Source organism: Rana temporaria, chromosome 8, assembly GCF_905171775.1.
Source record: "Rana temporaria chromosome 8, aRanTem1.1, whole genome shotgun sequence".
Lineage (NCBI taxonomy): Eukaryota > Metazoa > Chordata > Amphibia > Anura > Ranidae > Rana > Rana temporaria.
The window spans coordinates 32,325,960-32,340,029 of NC_053496.1; the positions used below are offsets into that span (position 1 = coordinate 32,325,960).

The 14,070-nt window shown below is 44.9% G+C and overlaps 1 protein-coding gene across 11 annotated transcripts in view; it reads right to left on the reverse strand.

Annotated features, from left to right (window-relative positions):
• Positions 1 to 415: 415 nt before the first annotated feature.
• Positions 416 to 14,070, reverse strand: part of LOC120946805 (alpha-2-macroglobulin-like protein 1) — a 224,004-nt gene continuing 210,349 nt past the window's right edge. For 10 of the 11 annotated variants that reach the window (XM_040361516.1, XM_040361517.1, XM_040361523.1 and 7 more), the window contains exons 35-38: positions 9,138 to 9,206; positions 8,875 to 8,977; positions 6,003 to 6,044; positions 416 to 577 (exon numbers count right to left, since the gene is read on the reverse strand). In XM_040361516.1, coding sequence (XP_040217450.1) covers positions 6,007 to 6,044; positions 8,875 to 8,977; positions 9,138 to 9,206 — 210 coding nt within the window. In that variant the 3' untranslated portion in view covers positions 416 to 577; positions 6,003 to 6,006. The remainder of the gene's footprint in view (positions 578 to 6,002; positions 6,045 to 8,874; positions 8,978 to 9,137; positions 9,207 to 14,070) is intronic. The other variant, XM_040361514.1, reaches the window with a different exon arrangement.

Genomic DNA, 14,070 nt, shown 5'->3' on the forward strand with positions numbered 1-14,070 from the left:
AATGTTCATCCCCATCCAAGTTATTAATCCTCAACAAACCACATAAACAAAGTCACAGACTGTTTTCTGTCTCTGGAGTGCCTGTGAAAATGTGGTGTGCCTGGCTGTGCAGGGTGGGGGATCCCAGTTTAACTGCGCATCTTTAGGGGGTGCACATTCTTCATTTCACATTCTATATGGCTTGTTGTACTTTACATACTCTGAACCCTGTTTTGGTTTGTTGGGCTTTCAGCAAGATGACAGTGGATCAGTGATGTTTGCAGAAGAGGTTGGAAATCCTATGCATCACAATATGTAGGTACCACAATTTATTTTACCAGTCATGTTATCTGTTCTAAGAGAAATGTGTGTAATGCCACCATCCCTCATATGCCCCCACCCCTTTCCCCATATACAACAGACTGGAGTCCCAAGATTATAGCTATATGAATTTTATTCAATGAGAAACACAATCAGGAGACAGGGTGATAACAACATGTAATGAATACATGTGCACAATCCAACATTGAATGCTCTGCAGGATGTTGTGATGATCTGCAGGAATCACATGATGGAAGGAATGTTCATTTTGTCATCTCTGCAAAACATTTAAATTATTTTTTATAAATAGTTTTTAAGGTGAATTTCCACATTTGCAGTCAAATTGGGATTACAGTACACATACTTTATATTTGTCATCGCTTCCATAGCATAACATAAAAATATTTAAATTTGCTACTTGCTTTTTACTTGCTTAAAAAAAAAAAAAAATGATCCTTGTATGCAATGTAAAAGAGGGGGGCATGGAGTTTTGTTTGCTATAATTATCCCTGTGTCAGGGAAGGTTCCCCCTGCTGGTGTTACTGTTATGTTATCCTTGGGCTGCAGTACTGGCGTCCACCAGCGGGGCGTTCTTAGCAGTGTGGAGCACACAGCCCTTCCTGCGTTCAGGTGTGACCTGAATGCAATCAGCACGCCTCTATAAATACCCGGCGTGTGTAATCACTCCTCGCCCTGGTATCGTCATACCTCCTGGACCTGAGCGTGTATTTGACCCTGATTTCTGGACCTGATCCCTGGACCTGATCCTTGATCCCTGCCTGGACTTGTCCTCCCTGTGTCCTGATTCCTGTCCCCATCCTTACCCATCTACTGACCTCCCATGTGTATGACCTTGGCTTGGCTCGTTTATGAATATGGTATTCCCCTTTATTTGTACATACTGTTTTGTCGTTTTATTGTGCACTGGTGGTTCACACATTTGTAAATAAACACCTTTATTTCACTACTCACCTTGTTTGGTTCCTCTGTGCGGTCACACAGTCTGATCTACCAGCATTCCTGACAGTATACCAGGGCCATCCCTTGATCAGACGTGATTGCTTTGAGGAACCATACTGGTGTAGTGTGTGGCTCTAAAGATGGATTTCAATGAAATCATTTACTATTCTCTGCTGGCAGAGGAGGATGAGGAATATTGTCGCCAGGTTTTTGAGGGATGGACAAGTGACCAGCTGATGGAAGCCATCCGATCAGCCCATTCCATGGTGGATCAGGGTTATATGTCTTATGATGATGTTCAGGCATTAATCCGTTTGTGTGTAAAGCCAGCCCTGTCATTTATTCCTGATGGCAGTGACGATTTCTCTCCCCCCTTCAGTCATGACCAAGTTGAATCCTTGATATGGTTATTAGAGGATGATCCAGTTTCTTTTGATGAACATTATTCCTCTTGTTCCCAGCAGAAGTTGTCTGAGTGCATTAGTTCAGTGCAGTCTCTGATTAGACAAGGTGTGTGTGAATCTGCTTTTGTTCAGCCTGTGCTGCAGGCCTGGTCAGATCTCCTGATTCCAGCAAATCCACCTGTTTCCAGCCCTGCCATTAACCACTCACCTTCCCAAAGATCCATCTGTCCATCACCAATGGCAACCCCAGTTGAAGCTCAGTATACACTGCTTCCCACCAGATACCAATATCCAGTCTCTGCTCCCTGTACCTATCCTGCATACAACCCACCTGTCTCTTCTCAGCCGCCTACTAACCCACAAAAACTTCCTCCAGCTACTGTTCCCTCTACTCTGCCATATCCCAATCCTCCTTTCCAGTCCGCTGCACCCCTTACCTACAGAGCTTCTGTGGCTAAGCCCAAGAAAAAACGAAAGTTTTTCCCAACCAAGATGATCCTGCCAGTAACCCAACCTGTCTCCACACCAACCAACCTGCTCCAGTCTGCTTGCATGCCAGCTGAACCTGATTCTGCCAAACCTCTACCTGCTATGCGGCCAGTTTGCCAGCCTGATCCTGTATGCCAGCCTGAAGTTCCTGTGCCAGTTTGCCAACCTGAAGTTGCTGTGCCAGTTTGCCAGCCTGAAGTTGCTGTGCCAGTTTGCCAGCCTGAAGTTGCTGTGCCAGTTTGCCAGCCTGAAGTTGCTGTGCCAGTTTGCCAGCCTGAAGTTGCTGTGCCAGTTTGCCAGCCTGAAGTTGCTGTGCCAGTTTGCCAGCCTGAAGTTGCTGTTTCAGTGCCATCTGCCCTGCCTGTTTCAGTGCCATCCGCTGCCCAGTCTGAGGTGTCCCTGCCCGCTGCCCAGCTCGACGACCCGGAGTTTGCTGCCCAGCTCGACGACCCGGAGCCTGCTGCCCAGCTCGACGACCCGGAGTTTGCTGCCCAGCTCGACGACCCGGAGTTTGCTGCCCAGCTCGACGACCCGGAGTTTGCTGCCCAGCTCGACGACCCGGAGTTTGCTGCCCAGCTCGACGACCCGGAGTTTGCTGCCCAGCTCGACGACCCGGAGCCTGCTGCCCAGCTCGACGACCCGGAGCCTGCTGCCCAGCTCGACGACCCGGAGCCTGCTGCCCAGCTCGACGACCCGGAGCCTGCTGCCCAGCTCGACGACCCGGAGCCTGCTGCCCAGCTCGACGTCCCGGAGCCTGCTGCCCAGCTCGACGTCCCGGAGCCTGCTGCCCAGCTCGACGACCCGGAGCCTGCTGCCCAGCTCGACGACCCGGAGCCTGCTGCCCAGCTTGATTTGCCCCTATCTGCATCCCAGCTTGATGTACTTTTTGCCCAACTTAAGATTTCTGTACCCGCTGCCCAGCTTGAGCTGCACTTTGCCCTGTTAAAAGTCATGGACTTTCATCCGGCCCAACCTGATGTGACTTTATCTGCTGCCCAGCTTGACACCACTGACTTTCCCCAGCAACATCTAATTGGAGCGTCCGGAGGCCGCTCCTTTGGGGGGGGGGTACTGTCAGGGAAGGTTCCCCCTGCTGGTGTTACTGTTATGTTATCCTTGGGCTGCAGTACTGGCGTCCACCAGCGGGGCGTTCTTAGCAGTGTGGAGCACACAGCCCTTCCTGCGTTCAGGTGTGACCTGAATGCAATCAGCACGCCTCTATAAATACCCGGCGTGTGTAATCACTCCTCGCCCTGGTATCGTCATACCTCCTGGACCTGAGCGTGTATTTGACCCTGATTTCTGGACCTGATCCTTGATCCCTGCCTGGACTTGTCCTCCCTGTGTCCTGATTCCTGTCCCCATCCTTACCCATCTACTGACCTCCCATGTGTATGACCTTGGCTTGGCTCGTTTATGAATATGGTATTCCCCTTTATTTGTACATACTGTTTTGTCGTTTTATTGTGCACTGGTGGTTCACACATTTGTAAATAAACACCTTTATTTCACTACTCACCTTGTTTGGTTCCTCTGTGCGGTCACACAGTCTGATCTACCAGCATTCCTGACACCCTGTCTGTACTGTGCTGGTACTGTACTGTACTAATCTTTTGTATTCTAGATCGGCCACTATTTCAACAAAGGGTTAAAGTAGTACAAAGCTGTCAGTATGTTTTAGCTTAACATGTTAAGCACAATAAACTGTTTTTTGTTGTGTGTTTCTATTGATGTACACAGTGTAGGGAAACTCTAGATATGGTGGCTCTATAGCAATGGTTCTCAACCTTCTAGTGCCGTGACCCCTTGATAAAACTTCCCAAGTTGTGGGGACCCCTATGGAAAGTGGCAAAAGACGGATGGACGGCCGCACACCAAAGAACTCTTGAGTTGTCTTTATTGAAGGAACATAAGCAAACCCTGCAAATACACAGCAAGAATCATAAACAGCCGACGCGTTTCACACTTAGTGCTTATTCGTGGCCTGTGTGGGGACCCCCAACAGTAAAATTATTTTCATAGAGTGGGTTGAAAGCACCCAAGGCAAGACAAGTAATTTGCGCCCCTAACCCGTGGACATTTAGCTCTTCCTGATTGCCCTCCACTCGTACAGTATTAAAACCCCTTATAGTACATTTTAGGATGTACCACTCTCTTTATTCTCCTTTCTTTCCCTTTCATCTCTCTCTATCCTGATTCCTTGTTTTTTTCCCCATCCCTCCCTCTAGCTGCCTTTCTTGCGCTCTCTTTTTTTCCTTTCTCTCCCTTTTTCTTTGTTCCTCCCCCTCTTATCTCCCTTCCTGGGAGAACAGTGCGGGCTTCAGGAACAGCCCAGGATTTGGTGACCCCTGGCAAATTATCATTTGACCCCCGAGGGGGTCCCGACCCCCAGGTTGAGAACCACTGCTCTATAGGATGCAGTAAGCAAAAAGAGCCATCCTGAAACTTGGGGTAGTGATCATGGCACCAGCTTTAAACACAAACATTGGCAAGGATTAAAAGGTGACTAAGGCCTCGTACACACGATAGGTTAACCAGAGGACAACGGTCTGATGGACCGTTTTCATCGGTCAAAACCGATCGTGTGTGGGCCCCATATTTTATTTAACCATAGGTTAAAAAAAATCCAACTTGCTTTAAAATTAACGGATGGATTCCTAACCGATGGGTCAAAACCGATCGTTAGTAGGTACGACCATCAGTTAAAAATCTACGCATGCTCAGAATCAAGTCGACGCATGCTTGGAAGCATTGAACTTCGTCTTTTTCAGCACCTGAAGGCTCAGGGGAAACATTGTATGTTAATGCACTTAAAAAAATAAATCTGTCCTTTCTATCCCCTATTTGCACACTGGAGGCTATTCTAAACTGAATACACTGCTTAAAAGTCCTGTGTATAAACTTGTTCCAAAGAAACAACTTGATAGGTTAGAAATATGTATTATACATTTTAGGCATGCTGTGTGATTTGATCCACATAACAAACATTGTGGGGGTTTCCCAAATTTGAACGTAAAAGTGGAAACACCATTTATTTTGAAACAATACAAATACAAGAGCAAAAAAAACACAACAAATAAATAAATATATATTGTAAAAAAAACAACAATAACAAGAATACAGTGTAGAAACATAAAAAAAAAGCATATGAATATTTATATTATATATTTTTTTAAAGGCAGACAGCAGGTGGAGGTCTGGGCTCCATTTCACATGCTTTCTTTGCCTCTTTAGCACCTGTTTTAGAAAGCCAATAACTCAAGCCTCTCAGCCCCCCTAATACTTACCTGAGCCCCATCTCTGTCCACGAGTGTCTCCTTCTCCTTCCTGATTGACTGAGACACAGCAGCAGTGCCATTGGCTCCTGCTGCTGTCAATCAAAGTCAGCTAGCCAATCAGGGGAGAGAGGGGTTGGGGCCAGGTCGGGACTCTATGTCTGAATGGATATAGGGAACTGAGACTCAGCTTGTGTGCCCCCATAGCAAGCTGCTTGCTGTGGGGGAACTCAACAGGAGGGAGGGGCCAGGAGAGCTGAAGAGGGACCTGAGAAGAGGAGGATACGGGCTGTCCTGTCCCATTGGATTGTTGCACCAATGAATCAGGAAGCCATAGAGGAACCCTGTTCCCCATGACTTCCTCTCCCTCTGCATTGCCACTGCAGTTGAGCGTCACCTGCAGTGGAGACAGGAGATTGCACTTGCCTACAACCCCATATAACACAGGCTGAAAAAAATATTAGAAATGACCACAAAAGGGACATTTTTTAAGCCCAGTGTTCCTGTGGCCTTATATTCTGAAGGTATATATACATACTGTGTAGGAGATGCACAATCTTGGGTGTACACTCACCTCTCTAGCACTCAGCCAGGTAGCACACTGTGTTCATCTCCTCTGCAATGACACAATAAGAGACATGTCATACTAATGTAATAAAGTGAAAAAAAGGAAAAAATTATTGATTATTGTATTTTTTTCCTGTTTCGTAAAACAAAACGTATCGTGCCTCCTATTGTAAGGAAATCATTTCATTCATGATTATTCCATTAAAGTAGATAAAAAAAAACAGATTACCAAAATCGCGTATGAAAATCTCATATGATTCTCAAAATAATGTAATTTCAAAAGTAACTCTTTCAATCAGTGGCGGCTTGTGTGGAAGACGGGATGGGAAGGCGGAAATCACCCACAGCGCGGGAGATGGATGGGAATGCGGCGATCCTGACCCCTTACCCCCTGCTGGGAATGGATGGGAATGCAGCGATCCTGCCCCCCCCCCCCCGCTGGAAATGGACGGACGTGGATGCGGCGATCATCCTCGCCCCTCCTGAGCACTGATACCCGGCATGAAAGCTGGGTGAAGAAAGAAGCCCTGTCAGTGGTTACGACGCGGCGCTGAAGGGCTTTGTTCTAAGATAAGTATTTCGTAATGTGCTAGTTTGCGATGCATACCAGCACATTATGCCATTGTCTTGCAGGGTTGTCATTTTTTTTACTTTTTTCCGACCGCCCCATGCAGATATAGTGTGGCCGCTCTACACCAGATCACAGACTAGGTGCGTGATCTGGCTCTTCCGTGTCTGGGACGCGCACACGCAGCTGGCATCTCACTCCCGCTGTGATTGGACACAGCGGGAGCCAATCAGCGGGTCCAGGGGACCCAATGTCAGCCAGGACCCACCGATCGTTGGGGAGACAGGCAGAACGGTGGTCTGCCTATGTAAACAAGGCAGACCGCAATTCTGTGACAAGGGAAGGCAGTAATCTTGTGTTTCTGCTAAGCAGAAAAACGTATCTCTGCCTTCCCACAGTACAACCACCTTTCCCACACAGTTAGAAAGCACTCCCAGGGAAAACAGTTAACCCTTTGATAGCCCTTGATGTTAACCCTTTCCCTGCCAGTGTGATTAGTACAGGAATAGTGCATATTTTTAGCCATGATAACTGTATTAGTGTCACTGGTCCCCAAAAAGTGTCAAAAGTGTCAGTTAGTGTTCGATCTGTCCACCGCAATATCGCAGTGGTAACTAGTAAAAAAATAACAAATACAATACCATAGATTGTAGACATTTTAACTTTTGCGCAAACCAATCAAGATACGCTTACTGGGATTTTTTTTTTTATTTACCAAAAATATGTAGCAGAATACATATTGGCATAAATTGATGAAGAAATTAGATTCTTCTATTTTTTTTTAATGGATACGTTTTAAAGCAGAAACTAAAAAATATATTTTTTTGTCAAAATTCTCTGTCTTAGTAATGACCTGTCGGGACTACCCCGAATGTTGTGATGGGGAGTCGCAGTGGCTCTCGAGTGGGGGTTCCCGCTACCATTTTTGGAGAGCGTGAACCCTACTGAGACTCGCTTCTGACAGGTGCGAAATGTACCACTGGCACGCCTTATGTTTTGATGTTTATCTTCCTTTGATTATATGTTGATTATGCTGACTACGTTGGACTGTCTGTATATGTGGTGGTCCGGTCCGGACCGGCTCCTCTGTTTATAAATAAAAACTTTTGAAAAAAAAAATTCTCTGTCTTTTCTAGTTTATAGCGCAAAAAATTGAAACCGCAGAGGTGACCAGAACCACCAAAACAAAGCTCTATTTGTGGGGAAAAAAAGGACAAACATTTTATTTGGGTACAGCGTCGCACAACCGTGCAATTGTCAGGCAAATTAACGCAGTGCCGTATCGCAAAAATGGCCTAGTCATGAAGGGGGGTAAACCTTCCGGAGCTGAAGTGGTTAAAGGTTCAGTTCACTACCGATTTAAGAAAATAATTGTTATTCGCTATTTTAGAATGATCGTTTTTGAAATAATTTTGTATATTTGGATTTGTTTTATATATTTGTTATTTTCAAATTGATTTGAAAATCAAATTTCTGAAGATGGCTATATCTGTTCTATTCTTTTATTTAATTTTCTATTCTTTTCTATTCTACTCTTTTATTTTCTGTTTTTATTCTATTTTATAATTCACATTTTATACCTTACTGTAGTTATTGCAATATGTTTCATTTTTTAATTCTAATTAATTTTCAAATTTGAACACAAAAATTGTGTCCAAATGAATGAAACGGATCGCACAGGTCTAGTCCTTGTTCGGGCACTTCATGTTAGAATTGAACACTGCTCTGTATCATGGTATATTGCCCTCACCATCAGCGTCCCACCATGAGAAATGGCATGTGGCCATTGCTGTTTTGCATGTAGACAGGAACAGGGCGATCCTCAAACTAAGTATGCTTGGCCTTTTACCTATCTCACTGATTGCGCCGAGGAAAGTTCTGCACATGCCCAGTGAGCAGCAGATTCGTGCGCGCATGCGCAGTACGGCCGGCCCTTCATTTGCATGGGGTCACGGCTCATTACAATGAAGCACGCCCACTTCCTTCCCACTTGCAATAACCCCGCCTTACACCTCGGAATTTAAGTTACGTAAGCGGCAATTTTGTGCGCAAATGCGCTGTGGATACGGCACTTACGACACCAACTTAGGGCGCCGTAACTTTAATGACATAAGTTTTGAGTAACTTATTTTTCGCCGCTGGCTGTGGATTTGGCCCGAAGTGGAACTCGACAATAGCAATTAAATAATAAATAATACATTTCTACAATGTTTTATTCTGATTTACAACACTCCATATGGGGCAGTGTTGCTTCAACATAAAGTAACATGACGTGTTATGGGGGTGTAGCAGACAGACAGAGTCGCTTTACCAGGCATGTAGTAATCCAAGAGCTTAACATAGGCGGGTTTCAAACCGGTAACCTGGACCGAGCGCTTAAATAAGATCTCCACAGTCTTATGGTCTGATGTGACCTGCCAGAGATAAGAGAATTAACACCAACATCTTACATGGCACTATACAAGTACAAACATGGTGTATCTACGTATAGATCCACATTAAAAAGAAAACATTGACATTCAACTTCTACTATGAGTAGTAGAAGTTACTTGGTCACTGTTCTATGTGTCCTACCTTTTCCCAATAGATAGTAATCAAATCGTCCTTGATTTCCACCCGCTGCACATCCGAGTCTCTCTTTACCTGTAAGGTGAGAAGTATTCCAAATTTAAAGGGGAACTAATGTTCTTTTTTAAAGTTTTTTTTTTTTTACATACATATGTGAGAGTTGTCATCCTAATGTAAAACATACAGTACATAGGTTGATCATAAACACAGTGGTGACAAATCATTGCAAATTTCTACATCTTCTTTGTGTTTTCCCCTGTTATAAAGGCAGCTGCATGCAGAAAACTAAAATCCTCACTCTATGCAGCAGCAAAAATAACCATTGTCGTTCCCATCTTGCAAGGGTTAAAGTAGAATTTTACCCAGAACAACCTGATAAAAAAATCATGTTCCTTAGCAAGGAACATACAGTACATTCCAAATGAATATCTATGCTACCAAAAGTAGTGTATTCTCTAAATTGCATCCATCATTGCCCCTACTTCTTCTTGTGGAAGCCCAGAGTCCCTGAGCAGCAGTAAATCTTTAGGCTGTCAGCATATCGGTCTCTAGTTGCTCTGATTTTAGGCACGGTGCCGAAAAATATAGAGCAACTGGGCATGTGTAGAGCAAGGTGAGACAGTGTATTACTAGATTCCACTTTAAGTCTAGTTGTAAGGTAGGGGTCATGTGGGGGTGGTCACATCCTCCATGTTTCCCTCCTCATTGGACACCAAGCAAGGGTCACATGAGAGGCATACCTTGGAGTAGGTTCTTCTAGACTATGCTAGGAACTTTAAACAGGGTCACTACCTTACACATGGGGCACCTTTGCCCAGTGCCATAACAAGTTGGGGCACTTTCACAGCAGGGGTGTGCTAGAATGAGCACCAGTTGCACCTGCCCTGCAGCTTTTGTGGGGTGTATGATGTACTACACACCTCAGTCCAGTCTTGGTATTGCAGCCAACATCTCCCCACTGGCTGCCTGTCACAGTAGCCCACTGCATATGAAACTGAAGCCTCCTCCTCATCACTGGCTCTGATGTTTTCCTGCACACAGACAGGAGGAGGAGAAAGGGAGGAGGAACATCATTCTGCTTGTGCCACGCTGATCGGAGGTCTGCAGTGGGCTTAACAAATACTTGTGGGGGGGGGGGGGGGGGTGTGACACAGTGACTGGGAAGACAAGGCAGATGGAGGAGGGCAAGTAACAAAGATGTAAGAGGATATATTGTGGAGGGGTACTTTAGGAGGGGAGAGAACTTGTGTTGGAGGGAGGATTGAATTTGAAATTCCCCCACTCTCCCTTCTAGCACAAGTCTGCTCACCTCCCAAAGCACCAGTCCACTACATGTCTGACTCCACCACCACAAGTCTGCTCCCTCCCCAAAGCACCCCCTAGTATGTTTTTGAGCTACCCAGCACAATCCATTGCACAATCCATTGCCCTCCAAATGTGCCCCCCCATACATGGAGGGGGGCACATTTGGAGACAGGCCTCTTATGCCCCGTACACACCATCACTTTATGTGATGAAAAAAAATGACGTTTTTAAAAACGTCACTTTAATTGACCGTGTGTGGGGGAAAACGTCGTTTTATGTTTTCTAAAAAACGACCAAAAAAAATTGAAGCATGCTTCAATTTTATGTGTCGTTTTTCAAAACGTCAACTTTTACTTCACAGAAATTGACCGTGTGTAGCAAAAACGTCGTTTAAAACGACGTTTTTTCATCCGCGCATGCCTAGAAGCTACTTATGAAGCGAGCTTCAATGGAAAAACGTGGTGGAACGTAACCTCGCTTTGCTAGAGCATTGTGAGAAAAACGATGGTGTGTAGGCAACTTCGTCTTTGAAAATTGAAGTTTCAAAAACGTCATTTTTTACTTCACAGAAAATGTCGTTTTTTTTCATCACATAAAGTGATGGTGTGTACGGGGCATTAGACTAGACAGTTTGTTTAGAGATGCTCACGGTGTAACCATGACTGGCATGGTTTTTGGATTTGAAGTTTGTTATACTGACATGTTTCAATATAGCTGTGGCCTTGCCCACTTCCAACTTTAAATGGTCTATGTGTAATTATTTGGGGGGCAAGGTTTGTTATGGTTAGATTAAGTGGAAGTTAGGTTAAGCCTAAGCTTCTCAGCAGTCAAGTACATTAGCTTCCTTTTGGGCAGCTTACATGTATTTGTTCTGCTTTTTGCATTGACCTGTGCAAAATCGTGACAAAAACGCTGTAAAAATCATCACAAAATTGTGGTAAAAACATGTGACTTTCTAGCTGAAACTGAAACACTCAGGTGTGAATGCAGCCATAGGGAGTATGCAAAACAGAAGGGGAAAAAAATCTGGATAAGATTTGTTTCCTGAAATTCTACTTAGCTGACCAGGAAAAATTACAAACAATGGTGGTAAGTTAGGGCCCTAAAGGGCTTACAGGGAGAGCTCTGGCTGCAACACATTCATGCCACTTTGGTCATGCCACTTTTTTCCACAATGGGTGTACTGAGCTAATGTGTGTCATTTTCTGATACACGGCACATCTGTTGCTCCATAGATCTAAACTGGTGGATTTGTCCTTCCACAACTAGAGCTCTTGCCTGTGGCCTTACACTATCATGTTGATGGCCTAGCACAGTGGTCTACAAAGTCTGCTTGACTTTATCCGGCCCTTGGGGCAATGTTCCAACTACTGACACCAATGATGGGGCATAGTTCCTCCCATTGATTTTAATGATGGGGCAATATTCTTTCTTACTGACACCAATGATGGGACACTTTTTCTCACACGAACACCAACAATGGGGTTCTATTCCTCCCATTGACATCGATTGGGCATTATTCCACCCACTGACACCAACACCTGACCCCCCCCCCCCCCAAAGTCTGAAGGACGGTAAACTGGCACTTTGTTTAGAAAGTTTGGAAACCCCTGGCCTAGCTGATTCAGCTGCCAGATATCCAAGATGGGCCTCCTCATTGAAAGGAATTGTGTTGGCTCAAGTGTTGATCTGCAATGCTTCCTTGCAATAGTCTTCTGACGTGCAGATGCCCTTTGAAGGAGGATGCCTTTTCAGAGACTCATTGGATACTTTTTAAGGGGGTCATGGGGGAAGAAGAGTACCCTTTTACCCTAGAAGAAGAATAAGGCAAAAGCTTCTGCTGATAAACCGATCCCAGTGATAAGGTCAATATCCAAGCCGAGAGTGCAATTCTACTATAGACACTGAACCCACCATGTCCAGAAAAAAAATCCTTTGCTCAATTAAAGGGAGCCCCAGTTTTCAAAGAAGGACATTCATCGACTTCGTCCTAGGACATTTCACATGATTGGGACGTATCCAGGGGCTAATTTCAGTTTCTCTGCAAAGACGTGTACATCATCACACTGCTCTTCAGTAACTTCTTTCTTATGGGTTAATTAACCTTTTTCTCAGAACAGTACCAGGGCTTCTACTCAAACTTGTTCAAAGTTTTCAATGTGAAAGGAGGAATGCTCCCCCTATTCGATCTGCAGATTCGCAAAAAAATCCATGTGGACAGTCATTGCCTCCTTTCGCCCAGGATATGGGTGCCAGTTGTTTCTGTTACAAGGCTGACAGGAGTAGTGATAGCAACATCACTGCTAACCCAACTCTAAGGAAAGGAGGGAGGGGAGGGGTAGTTTGTTATCTTTGCCCTGGGTGCTGGATGACCTTCTCCCAGCACTGCCTAAATTTTTTGCGCTGGGATGTGGTCTGGGTGTGCAGGGATCAATAATCTGTAGCTCAGGGAAACGCAGCCTTCCTTTCTATGTTGGACTTCATAGCTGCAAGGTCACCCAACTTGGATTCAGTCAGATCACTTGATCTCTCAGTTGCAAGGTCCCCTGACCAGAATTCAGTCAACAATTGTTTAATATCTGTGTATCACCGGAGGCCAGTCACTTCGCTGGGTAAATGTAAGCATTTACAACCACTCTAAAAAGGCTGTACCCTGTAGAATTGTCACTGTACAGGTCATTACAGGACACATGCTCCTTTGTTTCTTATAATTCACTACTAATATTGCTTGCTAAAAAAACTTAGACTTACTGGGAATGAGAGGGGTTATGCAGTCCTGTCCTCATAGCTTTATTATTCAATCACCTGAAGGCAGCTGCATAACCCATTTGTATAAGATTTCAAGAGCCTGTGTCCTGTAACATACTCCTTACAGATAAGGCAACATCCTATTTTAATATCCAGGAGTACTGCTGTAAAGCTTTTTCTAAAAAGAGGCAACAGAGAGGTTTGATTGGCCTGTCTCACTGTACAACATCTAAATGTCCTTGTGACAGACTCACCCGGGACAGAGGCTTTTGGACGGGACTGAATGCTAGCCTCTTGCCTTGCGATCATGGGCCTTGGCATTTGGAGGAACGGTGCTCTTGGTGAGCTGTATGCCTGGGGACCCTGTATATGCCATATTAGAGTGACTGATTCATACTGTTGGGACATACAGTGTAAGGAGATGCTAATGCCATCCCCTCCAGCTATCTGTCTGTTCTCTGTGCTAATTGACCCTGCTATTGTGTGAAGATGTCCTGTGTTTACACTTATGATAATGCATATTGGCTAGCAGGAGAGGATAGGAGACGTAACGTCTACCCTGAAAGGTCATATCTATGAGTCACCTAGTCTGGGTAAATGATTAGTTAATTAGCTCATGTTAATTTATGTTCTGGTTACCTCCTCTTTAACTGTACATAAGGTTGTATTCTTGGTTCTAATAAAGACTCCATGTTCAGCAGACAAACAAGTATATATCCAGACTGATAGGAAGCGGTATATGACGGAAGCAATCAAGCGGAGTGTGGGACATTCCGTTACAGTCCTTTGTAGGTTGGGTCATCTACTGCGATCATTGATGCATCATAAACATAGTGGCCCAGATTCAGGTACATTTGCGCGATATTTGCGGGGGAGCAGGGCAACG